At 39.3% G+C, this 19,042-nt stretch overlaps 1 protein-coding gene across 19 annotated transcripts in view; it reads left to right on the top strand.

The window, feature by feature from the left end:
* FGGY (FGGY carbohydrate kinase domain containing) overlaps nucleotides 1–19,042 on the top strand; it is a 414,792-nt gene that overhangs the window by 155,399 nt on the left and 240,351 nt on the right. For all 19 annotated transcript variants that reach the window (XM_038537374.1, XM_038537384.1, XM_038537385.1 and 16 more), the window contains one exon: nucleotides 3,076–3,191. In XM_038537374.1, coding sequence (XP_038393302.1) covers nucleotides 3,076–3,191 — 116 coding nt within the window. The remainder of the gene's footprint in view (nucleotides 1–3,075; nucleotides 3,192–19,042) is intronic.

Raw genomic sequence — 19,042 nt, 5'->3', positions numbered from 1 at the left:
ATAACTTAGTTGTGCTATAAAGTATTGAGTTGTGTAACTATCGACCATTACAAACCACAACCAGTGCTCCATAGTTTAACACGATAATCACGTATTTGGCTCATTTAGGCTGTGGTCTTCTGGGTGGTTCTTCTAGTGTTAGCTGAACTCACTGCATCAGGTCTTGATTGCCTGGAGGGTGTGATCCAGGCTGGGCTTGGTGGATCACAAGCATCTCTTGGAAGAGATATGCTCCACATATCTCTTCTCCTCCTCCCCAATGGGCTAGCTCCACATGATTTTCTCAAAGCTATGCCAGAGGTTCAGGAGAGCGAGCAGAAACATGTAATGCTTCTTGAAGCTTCGATTTGAAATCAGAATGCTGTCCTCCTGACTTATTCTTTTGACCAAATCCAGTCATGTGACAATCCAAAAATCTAGAGGTAGGAAAGGAGATCCTGTCCACGTTGTGGAGATGGCAGGGAGTGAGGTAGCATTGCAGATTACACGGCAAGAGATACAGATATGTGGAGGGTCAGAGATTTGGGGTCAGGAACTCAACCTACCTCTGCTACTAAGAATGAGAATGCAGGGCAGCCCGGGTGGCTCAGCGGTTTAGTGCCGCCTTCGGCCCGGGGTGTGACCCTGGAGTCCCGGGATTGGGTCCCACGTCAGGCTTCCTGCATGGAGCCTGCTTCTCCCTCTGCCTGTGTCTCTGCCTCTCTCTCTCTCTCTCTCATGAATAAATAAATAAAATATTTAAAAAAAGAAAGAGAATGTAGTATTTTCAAGTTAGAATCTTACCTCAAAAGAGAGAGCCATGAGTTTAGCTTGGAGATAGTGTAGAGGTGCCTTTCGAACTAGACCATTATAGATGACCTGAAGTTTGCCTAGTAGATGAGACTGAGTGGAAAGAACAATAAGCAATTAAGACAGAGGGCAGAGTTAAGCAGTCAGATCAGAGGCATAGAATTCTGCACATGAATGGGGCATTTGGAGAGCAAAGAGTTGTTCTGTATGGTTGGATCATTAGAAATAATCTGTCTATACCGTCTTCTGTTACAAAGCATTGTTCTTTGCAGTAAGCTCTCAGAGCTTCCAAATTTGGAATCCCAAGCATCCTGCCAGGAGGAATTAGCCTACTTTGTATTCTTTAGTATATGCTACATAGGTGACTACCTTCTATACCTCAAAATTTTTAAAAAAGTATCTTTTAAGTAAGGTGAAGAATTTAGCATGTATTACATTTCTGTTGGTGCTATCACTGCTTTAGGATATCTTTTCTGCCTAGCTCAGCTCAATGTGCTCTTCTGTCTACACAACAACTGAAAAAAAAATCTGTAATGATCAATAACTTTGTTTGCTTTCAAAAGACATTTAGGTCTCACAATATGTTACCTCCATGGAGACTTTCTTGCTTGATATTTTCTCCCTTTCCTCCCACTGGGTTATATCAGATTCCCCTGCTAACAGTTTTCATTTCTCTCTTTACCTCCTTCTTAGAACATTATTGTTAGTATATGATTTTAGGTGTGATTGATCAATTTCTGTCTCCCCCAGCTTATGTGTCAACTTCTATGAGAGCAGAGGACCGAGTCTTTTGCATATATTAGTTACAATGGGCATCATCATGTACCAGAGTTATAGTAAATATATGAACACATCACAATGTACCAGAGTTATAGTAAATATATGAACGCTAAATATTTGAGTGGGTGAGTGAATCAGTGTGAATGATTGATTGAGATGCACCTAGACCTTGACTCTATATGATAATTTGTGTGTAAAACTGTGTGAACTTCCCAGGCTTATCACTTACCTGTAGTGAGACAGACAGACCATATTCTTTTGTGCTGCCATTCACTCAGTATTCATTGTGGCTCAATGTGGACTAATACTGGAGGTAGAGCTGAGCCGGGCTGGATCTACTTTGAAGGAGTAGCTGGAGTTAGTGGGAGAGCTAGGGGAATGAACAGGCAGAGACAGTTACTATGGTCATTGATAAGGCTGTGTCCAGATTAAAACTTAGAGAAGAGGCTTTGGACTCAGCTTGTCCTTCACTGGGGCTTCTTGAGAAGGGACAATCTGAGCTGAGTCATGAAGGCTAACTAGCAAATACTTAACAGTGAAGAACATTGTAAGCAGAATGAAACAAAGATTTCCGTGCACAGGGAAGTGAGAAATCAAGGGCTGCTATGGGAAACTTCAAATAATCCAGTTTTGCAGAATGGAGCAAGCAAGAGTGGGAATTGGCAAGGTGGGAATCTAGCAGTTGGTATAGTCATATCACAACTGTTGTAAGCCCTGCTAAGGATTGGACTTTTTCCTGAAGGCAATGAGGAGCAATTGAAAAGTATTATTCAGGGAGTGATATTATTAGGTTTTGTTTTATAAGGTTTGCTATAGACACAATAGGAGTATAGAAAGCAGTAGCACTATTGGGAAGATGTGTAAAGAAGCAGTTAATTACACAGCATTTTAAGGGCTGTGGTAGAAGGGATATTGCATGTTCCAGGAGCTCAGAGGAGGAGCACCTATACCCAGAACTGGCAACTCAGCCAGGGCTGAACAAGTGTTTGAGTTATCAGGGGGAGGAAGGTGGGAAGAATTTTCCAAACAAACAGAAGTAGGGCAAAGGCACAGAAATGTGTGAGGATTTTTCTTTTTTTCTGGAAAACTGCAACTGATTTTTATTGTCAAAGTATAGAATTCTAAGGGTGAATGTAGGAGAAATTAAGCTGGAAAGTACCTTCCAGCATTGCAGCCTAACTCCTGTTAAAACATTGCTTTAGACTGGAGCTACTATATATCAAGTACTTTTTACATTTCTTTTTACCTTTTTTATTATGGAGAATTTTGAACATTCACAAAACAGAGTAGATCGTAAGCATCCATTTACCCATCACTCAGCCCCACAACCATCAACCCATGGCCAGGTACAAATGGAGTCTTCAGATTTGAACAGGGATGTATAATTACTTACTTTGGCTTATTCTACTCCTTTAACACTACTGCAGCTATCTAGGTAGGTATTTGGCAAAATATAAAGGAAACCTGACTCATATTATTGGTTTTACCTCTCTTCTGTTTTCTTAGATCTCTCTGCTCCCTCGTGTGCAAATGGACATACTCTGCAGAGAAAGGCTGGGATGATAGCTTCTGGAAGATGATCGGATTAGAAGATTTTGTTGCAGATAATTATAGAAAAATAGGTAAAAACCAAACAAAATGAAAACATCTGGAGAGTAATTATGTGTGTATATATATATATATTAGGTTATTGTCTTTTTGTTTGTTTTTATTTATTTATTTATTTTAATGAATTGAAGTACAGGGGGCGCCTGGGTGGCTCAGTTGGGTAAGTGAATGACTTTGGTTCAGGTAATGATCTCAAGGTCCTGAGATCAAGCCCTGTGTCAGGCTCCTCCCTCTGTCTCTGCCCCTCCCCCTGCTTATGCTCTCTGTCTCTCTCAAATAAATAAATAAAAACTTTAAAAGAAGTATTGCAGAAACTCAGCTCTGTTTTTCTAAGAGAAATGAGTCTATCGTAATGGGTCAGCCATGACTAGTAGGCCTTTGTGTTGGGGCTCAGGAACTGAGTAGAGATATAGGCTGTGGAAGTCTGCATTGAAATATAAAATCATAGTCATTGAGGTAGGTAGAGGAAGATATTTGCATGGAGTAGCTGGGAAGAGCATAACTGGGGCAGTGGCGGGGGTGGGTGTATGGATTGTTTCCAATCAGTACTAGGAAAATGCTCTGTGAATTAGATTCAAGGAACCAGGCAAGGGCATGAACAGAAAGAAAAATATTTGAAGAGATAAAAATTAGAAGAACAGGAAGAAGACAGAAACTATAACATGAGCCAGTGGTTCCTGACTAAGGAAGTCCTAGACTTTAAGTTTTATGTGACTGGGTAATAAAGATGTGGGTGACTAGTAGGAATTGATTTGGTGAAAGAATTGATATGCTAGACACATATATGTAATGATGGTTGGCATTTTGAAGTTTAAGGTTTGCATGTTCATTTCACAGAAAGTTGTTGGTTTCCTATAGTTACTACTTGCAGTTGTAGTAAGCTATCATCAGATAGGCAATTATCCCTAAATAAATAGAAATTTATTGTACTTAGTGTTTATGCTAAATGTTATAATAATAAAAGTGTAAAGTATGGTGGATTAAACAAGATGGAAGGTAATTCCTTTTTTTATAATAGAATAGAGGCAAGTTACTATCAGGCCAGCTCTGCCATTGTCACAATAAGGCCTCCAACCTTGGGTCCAAGTTGGTGACTCCACTTCTCATCAGTTCCCAGTCAGTGAGTGGGAGGAATGAAAAGGACCAGAGGAATCCATCCACATTCTTCTGGAGAGACCATAACATGGAGATGAGCCACATCATTTCTGATTGCATCCCATTAACCAGCCCTTGGTCGTAAGGCTCCACTAAGCTGCAAGGGTAGCTGAGGAATGTGGCTATGGGCCAGGTAGCCATGTGTCCATGCATGTGGCCAGCCTAAACTTGAAAGTTGTGCCATTAAATATTGGTGAAAAACTGGTATCTGCTACAACTTCTGACTGCCCTTGATAACTGAGTCATGTAGTAGATTATCTCAGTTCAACCTTTCTCTGGGGGAAATCCTCATGACCCATCTATTAAAGGTCAAGAGTTTCAGGATAAAATCATCAAAGATTCAAGTAGCACCTATGCTACTATGTTGTAGATAGTATAATTTGGTTGTCTATCGTCTTTTTAACTATTAATTGCTGAGTCTAGGGAAAAGAACAGTCAGAGTAGTATATAGAAAGAGCCATTCTGGAATTTCTATGGCTCCCTTGAAATCCTGTCTGGATCTGAGCTGGTAGAGAAGGGGAAGAGCAGGGGACCAGGGAAAAGAAGAAGAAAGCAAAGCAGCAGTCATTCGTCATCAGCTATATTCTGATTCCTTTGGTAGGTGGTTTATATACATTATCTTTAATTGTCCCTCACAGACCTGTTGGTATAGCTATTCCCATTTTATGGATGGGAAAAATGGGATTCAGTTCCTTGTCCACGATTAAGGAAGGTATCAAATCAGTGTTAGAACTAGGGTCTCTAACTCCACATTTTTCCACCAAAGCAGACTGACTATTGGGATATACAAAACAAGGGAGTAGTTGTAGCTGTATAGTTGGCCTCCAGTGGGATTATACAGTGGTTCAGTATTTAACACCCAGAACCAACATCAGCTAGACTGGAACGAGTGTGCATAACTGGACAGGAGTAAGTGTGATGGGATCTCAGCTGATAAGTGGAGTATAACTTCAGAGGTCATGGAAAAGTATTAATACCATGAGTTGTATGATGGTTGGCTTTAAAATTCTGGATATTCTGCTATTTGGAAGAAGTAGCTTGGACAGCAACTGGGGAATAGGGTTGATCTTTTATTTGGGGGCTGAGTGAGCCGGCTAGAGGCTGGCATGTTGGGACTCCTGGCAACCAGGCTGGGTTTTTAGACAGTGCTTCTTGTTCAACAGGGAAAGTAGGCATCCACACAGGAAGCTCATGCTTACCTAGAAGCTTCTGGAGGTCAGGGATCTCTGTACCTTACCCTTGAGTCTTGGCATAGTGATATTGATAAAAATCTGTTGATGGAATGCGTAAGACCAAACAGTTGTTAGAATGGAGACAGATGGCAAGAGTTAAGAGAAAACTGTGGCAAAGAGTTGTTCTGGGTGTCTTAGTTCACTAGGGCTACTATAACAAAACACCATAGACTGAGTGACTTACAATGATGCAAATTTATTTCTCATAGTTCTGGAGGCTGGAAAGTCCAATATCAAAGTGCCAACAAGGTAAATTTAGTTCTGAGGCCTCTTTTCTTGGCTTGTTGGCAGCTGCCTCTCACCATGTGCTCCAGTAACCTCTTCTTTGTACATGTGCAGAGAAAGTGTGCACAAGAGAATGCTCACTGGTCTCTTCCTCTAAGGACACAAGTCCTATTGGATCAGGGCCCTACCCTTTTTAAAAAGATATATTTATTTATTTTAGAGAGAGAGAGAGCATGCATGAGTGGGAGGAGGGGGAAAAGGGGGGGGGGGAGAAAGAGAGAGAGAGAGAGAGAGAGAGAGAGAGACTGACTCTTAAGCAGATTCCCTGCTAAGCAAAGAGCCCAACACAGGGCCCAATCATGACCTAAGCTGAAATCAAGAGTCAGATACTCAACTGACTGAGCCACCCAGGCACCCCAAGGCCCTACCGTTTTGACCTTGTTTAACCTTAATTTCCTCCTTACACACCTTATCGCCAACTATAGTCACATTGGAGATTAGGGGGCTTCAACATAGGAATTTTGGGGACACAATTCAGCCCATAGCACTAAGATAGTAGTGCACTGGTCATTAGAGCTAAAGCAGAACCATCAAGTCCTGAGTCCCCAATCTGCTATTCCATAGGTACCCCATGAACTTGCTGTCTTGATGGAGGACCATCAGGACCAAGTGCTAGGGGAGGGTCTCTTGTCTTGTAAATGAGGGGTGCCTGCAAGATAGGTCTAAAATCCTGAACCGGGAGCTGGAGGGTTTCTCGTTCTGACACTAATAGAGTGAAGTTAGACAAATCTCTTAATGTTTCCATATAGTCTTACCTATGAAGGCAGCATTAATGGTAGCAATTAAAACTTACAGTTTATGCCTCTCACACATGATACTTTTGCATTATAACCATTATCTTTGTACATTTTTAAAACTGTGTAACAGAGTTGTTTCTATTTATCCTCTTCTACAGCTGAAGAAACCAAGGATCAGGAAAGGGAAAAGGGTTTAAATGATGGTCGCACAGTTTGCAAGTGGTAGCAGCAGAATTCAGACCCATGTTTGGATGATTCCAAATTCTGCTTTAACCGTTTTTGCTATATCGACTTCCAATTAATACTCGTTGTGTGCTTATGAATGGTAGGTGACAAATACTAACCCTGTTTCTCCTTCTATATTTCAAGCACGTTTCTGTGTACTTTCCCATTCCTCGTTGCATGTAATTCTCACAATCCATGACAGAAGTAATGTTACCTTGTTTGTAGGTGAAATTTTGATAAATAATCTCCTCCAACCTCATGCAGAAGCAGTAAATGCTAAGTCAGGGTTGAAACCCTCCCAGTGGGAGGCCCTAGAAAGAGCTAATATCTTATGGGAATACAAACTTCAACTTCAATTACTTTTGCCCTCCCCCTCCCCCTAAATTTAGTTGTTCCTTCTGAGTGTTCTCATGTTATATTGACTCTATCTTAGTATAGTACACATTGGTAACCTGTGTGTGTCTTGATTCTATACTAGACCATGAGTGCCTTGACATCAGGATTTTTGCTAATTTACCTTTGTGTCCTCAGTCTTGGCCAGAGCATGGTACACTTTAGTAGCTCAATTACTATTTGATTGATTGGTAAATGAATAAATTGACTGGGATGGCTAGACCTGGTAGGTTGGCACTTTGCTTTTAAAAGCTACAGTGCGGGATCCCTGGGTGGCGCAGCGGTTTGGCGCCTGCCTTTGGCCCAGGGCGCGATCCTGGAGACCCGGGATCGAATCCCACGTCGGGCTCCCGGTGCATGGAGCCTGCTTCTCCCTCTGCCTGTGTCTCTGCCTCTCTCTCTCTCTGTGACTATCATAAATAAATAAAAATTAAAAAAAAAATAAAAAAAAAATAAAAGCTACAGTGCTATTTACTGATTTTAGTAGTATCTTTGGTGACTTGGGTCCAACCTCAGCTCTGAATTTTTTTTTTTTTAACATTTTGGTGCTCCCCCAACCCTGACACAAAACCCATGTTTAATTAGTATATTAGGTTTGCTAATAGAGCAATACCTACAGGAAATATTCGTTAAAAATCCATAATGTTAATCTAGCAGAAAATTTCCAGAGTAACTTTATTAGATTTAGCCTGTTAAGTTAATGGATTTTTAATGGATGTCCTAAGGAGACATATCATTAACCAGAATATTGCCATTACATGAATTAAAACTTACCCATTCATCAAAATTAATTGTGTGATATTTCCTTTGATTTTCATTTCTGGTGACTTGAACTTATAGTTTCAGTATGATCCAAAAGTGGAAGATAGTAAAGAGGTTGTTAACTCTCAGTTGTGACTTTCAGAGATTGCTCTGGTAGATACTCCAGACATTCTTCAGTAATTTTTGTAACTATGAGAAATGAATCCCGGAAGCTTCCCTGTGAAGTGTTAAGCATTTCCAGTGGACTCATTGCCCATCAAGATGCGGGCAATAAAGTGCAAAACCTTTTAGCAGATTTGAGCAGAGCTTCATGGATTTGAGCATTAATACAATTACCATAATTTGCTCCATGTGGAGCTTTTAGCCAAGTCTTTACCAGCCTTCCTGGGCTCGTGCAGTAAATAAATGCTTTCCCCGAAAACTGAACACCTCAGCAGCTGATGGTCTTACAGAGGGATATTTATGAAATAAATTATTGATGAAGTGTAAGTTAAGGATCAAATGCAATATTTATATGGTGCATTTGAAGGACAGGGAAGAAATTTACAATGTTTTAAGTAACTTACATGCAGATTTTCAAAGCTAAAATGTTACTACCTAATGCCTTCTCTCAAGGAGCTATTTGGATGGTTTGATTGGGGAACATTATACAAAGTTAGGTGAAAAACAGTTTTGTGAATCAAAAGAATACTGTAGACATTTCTTCTATACTTCTATGCAATTGACACTATACTAATGAAACTGTTTAATGTTCAGAGTTGATGGGAAACCCAGTGTCTTGCAGGAATCATCTACCCATAGTCCAATAAAACGATCTGTGCCAATAAATGTTGACCTTCAGTTCCATGTGAATCATCCTCAAGTCACCCATCTAATCCTACATATCTATCAAAAGCAAACAGGGAGGAAGAGAACAGTAGGAAGAAAGGACCGTTAGGAAGATGAGCAGCATCCCACCTGCTCTCATCCATTATCCAGGCTTTCTTTCAGCATGTCCTAATTGCCTTTTAACTTCCTGGGAAGAGTGCTTCACTATGTTACTAGGGCAGGCCACTTCATGGAAACTCAGGTGCACAACATGGCTGAAATACAGAATGGTTTTTTGCATTATAGAAAGAGCTTTGTTATGTACAAGAGTGCAGGGTGCTAGCTTCCAGATCATGCATTATGTGGGGTCAGGCAAACCAGGCAAAGAAGAGACTTTACAAGCTCAGGTAGAAGGAGATAGAACTGGTGATAGAACTGTTAGTGAGAGGCAAAGTTGAAGATAACAGCATGTATGAAGGAAGACTGTTCCCTAATGGGAGGAAGCCTATATTTTTAACCTCCTCTCTCTCTGCAAGACTGAATTTTAGGCACAGGGCACTGGCTACTATCTGGCACAAAATACATATTGACAAAATACTTGGTGAATGAGTGAATATATGTTTGAATGGAGGATTTGATAAACAATTCCTTTTTTGGCCTCAATTGTCCAAAATACTTAATACACTCTCCATAAATTGTTTTGAATTATATGACATTACTAGGTGACAGACTGATTTCATTTCATAATTTTGGTGTTCACAGTCCTTTTTTCATGAATATATTTTCCACTTAAGAAAGAATTCTGTAGAACACATGTTGCAATCCTGAATGATAGCTGCAGTCCAGCCTCATTCCTATAGCCAGTCTCTCTAAGACTGTTCCATGACAGGAAATATTTCAAACTCCTTCACAGAAAGCAAACAAAAAAAACAAGCAAAATTATTTCAGGAGGATTAGGACTCTCACTTTTTCATAAAGTAACCCTGCAGTCAAGTAAAGCTGCATTTTAGATATTTGTCATGTGGGCTTCACACTGAAGGTAAAGAATCATGACTAATCACAAGTGTGTGTTGAGGACATCTGTGGCCCAGTATTCACCACTGTTCTACTCTACAGTCTAAACAATTGAGGACAGTTCCCAGAGCCAAGTGAAGCAAAGTTCAGTACTGAATTAAGGAGCATGGTGGGGAAATCCTACCTCTTTTCTCAACCTGGCTAGACCCTGGGACGTACATGACACTGACCTAATCCATTCATTGGTAGATCAAGGAGCTCACACAAAGAGATGAGACCTGGCAGGGCTTGCTTTGGCACTTGATCTGTTTAATTCACAACCTAAAGAGCCCACTGGCCTGCATATAAGTGGGTCAAGAAGAGAGACACATGCCAAATCTGCACTGACTTCTTGTCAAGGCAGTGGCACTACTTCCTTGTTGACATGGCCCCAGGGAGATTGGGTTTTCTCCAGATCTCATGGATCAGCTAAGTGATCCTTTCTCCCATGGATGGAATGTATAATAGTGTATAAGCATGAGGTTAGAGAGTTCTCATGAATGCTACTCCATCTTGAGGCAGAGAAGAGGAAATCTCCTTTGTGGAAACAGGACTAAGGGGTTTCTACCAATGATAGACATCAGCGCCAGTGTTGGGAATCTGAATTCAGAGATATCATATCCATAGTAGGTATTATAAAAATTTATAAAAATCCTTTTATGGCTATTAATACCCAATGATCTAAATTTTCCCAATAGAATTAGATATGTTTGCAAGGATTTATTCATTCATTCCTTATACTGTGGGATTTTTCATTTAGAATTTTGCTAAACTGCTGCTCCATCATGGTATCATGAGGTTTTGATGCTTTTTTTTTTAGTATATGTTTTGGGAAGTCTGGAGAAATCTTTGGCCATAGTTAATCCCTGTGTTTTCTAGGGTCTGTGAGGCCTTTCACACCACTGTCTCTCATATCCTGTGGAGGCCATCACTATGGGTGCTCTGCACTGGGCTTTGTCTTTGCCCTTCACCCTTAAACTTTGTTCTTACCCCACTTTTTCTTATTACCCTTCTCATTTCTGTCCAGGTGATAGAACAAGGTCTTTTTAGCACTTGAGGCAAGTTCATATCCTCTGGGTACTTTACTGTCTTATTTTTATCATTTAAAACTTGTGCCTGAGATAGATAGATAGATAGATAGATAGATAGATAGATAGATAGATAGATAGATAGATGATAAATACATAAATACATAAATAAATAAATAAATAAATAAATAAATAAATAAATAATAAATAAATAAAACTTCTGCCTGATGGAGAATGATCTAGAAGTCTTTATGTTAGTTAGTGATCCATCCAATCATGCATGCATCCAAACAACTACTACTACGAACAAACACTACTGAGTGCCTCCTATGTGCCAGGTTCTAGATTCAGGACAGGAGAAATAAAAATACTTTATCATGGTCCATACCCTTGGGAATCTCATGTCTGTGGGAAAGAGTCAAGTAAATCAATAATCTCAGTGTTTTTCTTGTTTTTCAATAAGTTTAGGACATGTTCAAAATACTGTGGGGGGAAGCAGAGCAGAAAGTCACAACAGGAGGTGGTATCAAGGAAATCATCTTATGAGATGACATTTGAGATGTCTAAAAAATGTGGGCAGTAGTTTACCAGGCAAAGGTAGTAAATGGTTTTCAAAGCAGAAGAAACAGCCCAAGTAAAGGCATGGAGACACAGATGACTATAGTTGTGCATGAACTTTTGGATGTGGCTGGAGCATAGTGGACCTGGGGTAGGAAAGGAGAGGGGATTGCATTTCATTTTTTTTTTCTTCTTCTTCTCCTCTTCCTCCTTCTTCTTCTTCTTTTTTTTTTTTTTTTTTTTAGGATTTATTTATTTGGTGGGAGGGGGGCAAGGGGCAGAGGAAGAGAGAATCCCAAGCAGGCTCCTTGTGGGGCACAGAGCCAGATTTGGGGCTCTATCACACAATCCTGAGATCATGACCTGAGCTGAAATTTAAGAGTCAAACGCTTAACCAACTGTGCCACCAAGCTGTCCCAAGGGCCTGGGTTTAATTTCTAATGGGTCTTCTATCCTTCCTTAAAGAGCAGGTCAATGGTAGGAAATTCATTAAGATTTTCTCCATTCCTCTCAAGAGATGGTTCTAATTATTACTCCTACCAATGCTATAAATAAAATTGTGGACAGTGTAAATTTTGTAGCTCATATGAAGATGAGTGTGTGTTGTGTGTGCATGTGCTTGTGCATACTACATCTGTTTCTTTCCTCTAATCACATACGGTACCCATTTCCTATCTCCCTACCATAAAGGTTTGTTGTGGAGCTAAAAGGAGATATCAGATATCATAGGACAGTGTGGTTTACAAAGACCTGTAGACCTGTTAGTCATTATCTTTTTATTTATTTTTTATTTTTTAAAGATTTTATTTATTTATTTATGAGAGATACACAGAGGCAGAGGGAAAAGCAAGCTGTTCACAGGGAGCCTGATGCGGAACTCGATCCCAGGACCTGGATAAGACCTGTAGACCTGTTAGTCATTATCTTTTTATTTATTTTTTATTTTTAAAATATTTTATTTATTTATTCATGAGAGATACACAGAAAGAGGCAGAGACATAGGCAGAGGGAGAAGCAAGCTCCTCACAGGGAGCCTGATGTGGGACTCAATCCCAGGACCGGGATTATGCCCTGAGCCAAAGGCAGATGCTCAACCACTGAGCCACTCAGGCGTCCCAGTCACTATTTTTTTAAAATGTATCTTGGCACCACAAGGACAAGGATCTTTACTCTTTCAACATTCAGTTCCCTGCCTCTTGGACTTAAGAACAGTATTTTTGCTCTCCCCACCCACCGCTGCCACTCTTAGATTCTCAGAAGTACTGCTTCAGTTGCTAACCCTTCCAGGAATAGCCCTGCAGAGCCAGGAGGGCAAAGGAGCAGTGATGACCACATCATGCTGTAAGGTAATGGCTTTCAGAAGTCTTGCTGTGTATAAGGTTTCATGGAACTGCCCTTCCTTTCAGTATGGCATCTAGAAGATAATTGGAAGCCCCCCAAAAGTGAGATCAGCCTCCAACTTCTCTTCTGCTGGGCAGTCAGAAAATAGAGCTTAAAAGGATCATAGAGATTTTGCTATCATGTCCTCATTTTGTAGGTGAAAACCCAAGATTCAGGGAGGTGAATTTCCTTGGTCTTGGAGCACTTTAGTGATAGAGCTGAGACTAGAAACCAGATCTACTGACCCCTAGTCCTGTGGCTGTTCTAGTATTCCAATTCCACTTTTCCTTGTCTTACCCTTTTCAACAAATTTTGGTTATTTAACCCATCTGGTTACTGTCATTTGAAAGGGACTTAGCAGCAGAAGAATTTTGCTGGGGGACAGGCTTACATAATGTGAATTCACCCAATCCAATGTCTACTTTTCAGCCTTGAAAATGCAGGAATTAGACTTTGCCCAAGCAACTAGAGATAGTTGTATCTAGAAATATATCAGTCAAGCTTTTATGTTACTGACGTAGATAAACTAAAATATTTTAATACTATACTAACTGTTGCCTATTTTAGTGGCTGAGAATTGGTCACCAATGTCAGACCTGAATCCAGATGGCTCTGTCATCTGTAAGCCATGTATGCTCTGCCATATGTATTGTTGGATAAGTTACTTGATTTTCCTGAGCCTTAATTGGCATATAATGAGGATTAAAGGAAATAATGCAGGTAAAGATCCTAGTACATAGTAAATCTTCAAAAAATGTCACTACTTACTATCTTAATAACTGTTCATTCTCCTGAACTCAGATTCCTCCCTAGGTGATAAGTCATGTCTGCCAAAGTCAATACCCCATGAATAATGCCATGTAATTACTGCCAACTTCTTCTGACTTTGGGGAATGCTATTTTTTTCCCCCCTGAGCTCTACCCTTGGGTTCATAAGCTTTTGTTCCAAGCAACATATAATAAAATAATCAGACTTCTGCTTCAAAATCATAATCACATTCTAGTCTTACCTCCTTGAGAGCTTACCTTGACCAGAATTATAGGTTTTCCTAAATTCTTCAACACCATAACTGGCAATCTTTACCTTTTTCTCATGAACAAAAGGGCACACATCCATAGGCAAGTAAAAAATACAGAATACATAGGTGATAATTAGCTAAGAAACTCAGTGACTAATATGCCTCCAGTGCTTTATGACTTTAAAATAATATTTCTTTTCATGCACTCTCACACTGACTTCCCATCAGATTTGAAAAAATAGTTTTTATTCCAGATTTACATTTGGGAAAACCCAAAGTTAGAGCTTTTGAGTTAGAAAGACCTATAATCAAATCCCAGAATCACATTGACTGTATGACCTTGTGGAAGTCACTAAGTGTCCGAGACTTATTTTATCTATTAAAAGGTGTAGGAATACCAACCTTGTATGGTCTTCATGATGGAGTGGTGATGTATGTAAAGTGTCTTATTTCTGGCAAAACACCAATAAACAGTAGCTAAATTAACTGACATGAAAAGATTTAATACTACATAAAATACCATTAGTGATAAAGGGAGCTAATGTTGGGCTCCCCTAATGTCAAATTCTAGGAGTAACCAAAAAGGACTTCTCATAACTGTATTGATAGCAAGAAAAACTAAGAAATTTGGGTCAATGGTTTGCAAAATTGAGTCATATTAATGGTTTGGTTAAATGAGAGAGAGAGAGAGAGAGAGAGAGAGGAAACACCCTGATTTTCCTTCTTTGTTCTCATTCATTCACTTACTGCTCGGCATCATGCTGCTTGTAGGTGAATAATGATGAACCAAAGTCAACAGAGTTCTGGCCTTTCTAGAGTTTTCAGTGTAGTGAAGAGTGCATTAGTCAATCAATCACAAAATTGGCACTGAGGTAAGTACTACAAAGAGTTGGTCAAGGGGGCTTTAAGAGTGTGTAATAATGGGATATGGCCTTGTCAGGGAAACCAGGCAATGTTTGAGGAATGGATGTTTAGACAAGGTTGATATGCATTAGCTCTGTGAAGAGAGCTGGAAACTGTTTCAGGCAGAGGGAACAGAATTTGCAGTGACTGGTAGGAGGGAGCATGATGAAGGAAGACCACTGTGGCTAGAGCTGAGAAAGTTGCAACAGGATGTAAGACAATGTTGAAATCACTATCTCAGAGAATTGGCTTCATTCAGACTGAGTACGGTTGAAAGAAAATGGAAAAGCTAAGGGAGTATTTTGACCATCTCAGTCAGGGTTATATATTCATACTCAGCTGGGTATTCACAACTAAGAAAATAAGTTGCAGATGTGATCTTGGAGTCCCTGAGAGCAATATTGAATTGCTGCTCAGATAAGTTACTGTTTCCAGTTTTCTGAAAGCTTGATCCCTAAAAATGATTGACCTGTGTGCTTCATATTAATGATATATCTTGATGTTGATTATTATGCATGTAATTGTAAAAGAAGTTGTCAATAGGAAGTAGCACAGGTTCACTTATGATAAGTTCGGCTAACCTAACCTCAGATGTTGTCTGTTTTGGAAATTACTTTCTCAGTAACGCTATCCTTTAGATGGTTGGACATAGTCTAAGCTCCAGTAGCATCTAGTGCTGCCGTTTTGTCTGTCTGCTTTTATATGCTAGACGGTTCATGTTGTCTCCTCTGTCCAGCATCACCACTGAATAAACGCTGGCTGGCTGGGGAAGATTGAGATCCAACACAGAACTCTTGATTTGCCCACATGGCCCAACTACCCAAAACGTTTTTCTTGTGGTCTCCTCTGTTTTCCATAAAAGGTACAACAGTTATCCCAGTTGGTCAAGACCCAAATCCAGAAGTCATTCTTGATGCTTTTCTTTCTCTTCTACCTTGCATTCAATTAATCAGCAGGTCCTGTCTGCTGGACTCAAATGAACCCTGAATTGGGCCATTCCTACCTCTTTCCACTATTCCCATCCTAGTTCAAAGTATTTTCATCTCTTGCAGGATTAGTGCACTAGTCTCTTAATTGGTTTCCTTGATTATGTTCTTCCCTCTGATAATTTATTCAGTACAGTAGTCAGAATATTATTTTAATAATGTAAATCAGATGATGCTACTCTCATGGCCAAATTCTTCCAGTGGCTTTCTATTATAATTTAAAAAAACTCTAAATCCCTTGACATGCTCTACAAAGTCCTATGTGATAGCTCTCCCCCTTTATTTCTTACCATGCCCCCACTTATTTATTGTCCAATCACAATGGTGTTCTGTTTTTCAAACATTTCTAGTGCATGTAGCCTTTGCATTAACTTGGCTCTCTGCCTTGGCTTTCCTCAAAATACTGACATGATTATCTCTTTCTCTTTGTTCATATCTCAGTTTAAATGTCATTAGAGAAGAGCCTCCTCATGCCTGGAGCTACCACTCCCTTCACTGCACCAGCAGTATTCTGTTTCTCTCTTATGTTTTCTTCTTAGTACTTGTTATTATCTTGTTACCATATTCATTTATTGACAGAATAGCTGTTTATTAAATATTATTGAATAAATGAATTAACTAAAATTTGAGAACTATTGATAAATAAAATACATAGAAGAAATATATCTTGTGTGTAACGTTTTTGAGGAATTTCTAGCAGTTTTCTCCTAGTTAAAATAGAAGACCTTGGAATGAATGATACATTCAGAATGGATTCCCAAAGGGCTGAGAAACTGTCTCAAAGACTATTGATAAAGGACTTAATCTCAACTCCTTGTGAGTCCCTAGTGGCATGACACGTGGCATTGAATTTTAACTTGCCCTTGATAATATTTTCAATCAGCAACTTAGGTGAACACATAGAGGACTTGATGAATAAATATGTAAGTGAAACAAAACAGGGAAACATAATACAATAACATAATTCAAAAAAATTTTTAAGATTTTTAAAATTTATCTATTTGAGAGACAGAATAAGGGCATGAGCAGGATGGTGGAAGAAGCAGATTCCATGCTGAGCAGAGAGCCCAGCATAGGGCTTCATCCCAAGACACTGAGATCATGACCCAGGCCAAAAGAAGCCCTTTAACTGACTGAGCCCCCAGGTGCCCCTCACAATTTTTTTTTAAAGAACAACAGATTAGAACGGTAATTAAAATTAAGGTGAATTTTTATCAGGGATAAATTTAAGTTATATCTTTTCACTAAACAAATGCATGGTAGAAATAGGGAAAAGATCTGAATATACAATATAAAATAAATAAATAAAAAAAGACAATATATCTTTTCTAAAGAAGATATACAGAAGGCCAACAGGTACATGAAGAGATGCTCAATGTCACTAATCTTTAGGGAAATGCAAATGAAAAGCTCTATTAATAAAAATGGCCACTATGAGATATCACCTTACATCTGTTGGAATGGCTATTACAAAAAAGACAGGAAATAACAAAAGTTGGTGGGGATGTGAAGAAAAAGGAACCTTCACGCACTGTTGATTGGAGTGTAAACTGGTGTAGCCACTGTGGAAAACAGTATGGAGGTTCCTCAAAAAGCTAAAAGTATAATTACCATGTGATCTAGCAATTCTACTTCTGGGTGTTTAGCTAAAGAAAACTAAAACACTGATTCACAAAGATATATGCCCTCCCCCCACCCACCATGTTGACTGCAGCATTATTTACAGTAACCAAGACATGGAAGCAACATAAATGTCCATCAGTAGATGAATAGATAAAGAAGACGTGGGGTATATGTGTGTGTACATGTGTGTATACACAATGGAATATTATTCAGCCACAAAAGAGAATGAAATCTTGCCATGTGTGACAGCATGGGTATATCTTGAGAGCATTATGCTCAATGAAACAAGTTAGAGGAAGACAAATACCATATGATCTCACTTATATGTGGAATCTTAAAACAAACAAAACATGCAGCTCATAGATACAGAGAACAGATGGTGGTTGCCAGAGGCAGGGGTGGTGGGTGAGTGAAACGGATGAAAGTGGTCAAAAGGTACAAACTTCAGTTATAACAGGTAAGTCCTAGGGATGTATGTATATACAGTGTGGGGACTATAGTTAATAATACTGTGTTGCATATTTGAAAGTTGCTTCAAAAGTAGATCTTAAAAGCTCTTATCAAAAAAATAAATTTGTAGTAAAGTGACAGATATTAACTAGGCTTAATGTGATCATTTCACAATATATGCAAATATCAAATTATTTTATTGTATACTTGAAACTAGTAGAATGGTTTATGTCAATTATACCTCAATTAAAAGAATGAAAAAAGTAGCTTCTCAGTGGTGTATATATAATCTCAGTGATAGCTTAGATTTCTTAGAGAATGCTTGATTGCTAAGGAGCAATAAACCAAGTATTTGTTTAGTACCTATTACGTAAAGTCACCTCTATATGCTTTATAACTATTAACTTATTTAATCCTTTTAGCTAGTCTAGGTAGGTGCTCTTTTTTTTTTTTTTTTTTTTTTAGGTAGGTGCTCTTATACTTTACTGATGTGGAAACTGAACCACAGAGAGGTTAAGGAAGTTGCTCATGTCACACAGTAAGTAATGGAGCCAGAGAGGTCTTCTCTAGAGCCTGCATATCTGAACACAGGCTGCAGAGCCTCTTGGGGCTGGGCTGCATTAAGATAGCTGCAATGTTGAGGTCAAGATCAGCAAGAGCCTCAGTTCTGGTCAGATTATATCTGAAATTCTGTGTTCCGTTCCAGGCCTAGCATTTATAAGAGCCACTGGGGGAAAAATAGTCTATCTACAAGAGAATGACCCAGATAGAGAAGATAATTTAGATCCAGTGAATGTGGGAAAGAAAACAGTTGACCAGTCTGGGATTGTCTAACCAGATGAAATCAGCTGCCCAAAGTCACAAACATTAATAAATCATGGAGCTAGATTCTAATTCACATCTGTGAGACCCCAGAGCCCCTCCTCATTGCTGACTCAAGGAGATTACTCAAGAAAATCACAAAAGATGCAAGCCGTCTCAGAGATTCCTTCTTCCTTTGCTCTGAACTGGCATAGGGAAAAGAGGCCTCAGGATATGGCTCTCAGAGGATTAGAGTTATCTTGGCTTCTCTGAAATTCTAGGAGAGTAAGTGGACAGTATGACACTCGCAAAGGCACATGTTTCATCCACATTAAAATTCACAAGTCAGTTTTGTATGCTTCCCCTTTTTTGAAAGTTACTGAGACTTGCATCTAGACCCCATTTGGACATCTGACCATCTTGCCATTATTGCCATCCACAGGGGGTCATTTAGTTAAATGTTTTTGG

The sequence above is a fragment of the Canis lupus genome, chromosome 5, assembly GCF_011100685.1.
Source record: "Canis lupus familiaris isolate Mischka breed German Shepherd chromosome 5, alternate assembly UU_Cfam_GSD_1.0, whole genome shotgun sequence".
NCBI classification, from domain to species: domain Eukaryota; kingdom Metazoa; phylum Chordata; class Mammalia; order Carnivora; family Canidae; genus Canis; species Canis lupus.
Note: the sequence above shows the minus strand (reverse complement) of the source record. Positions and strands in the feature narration are given on the sequence as shown.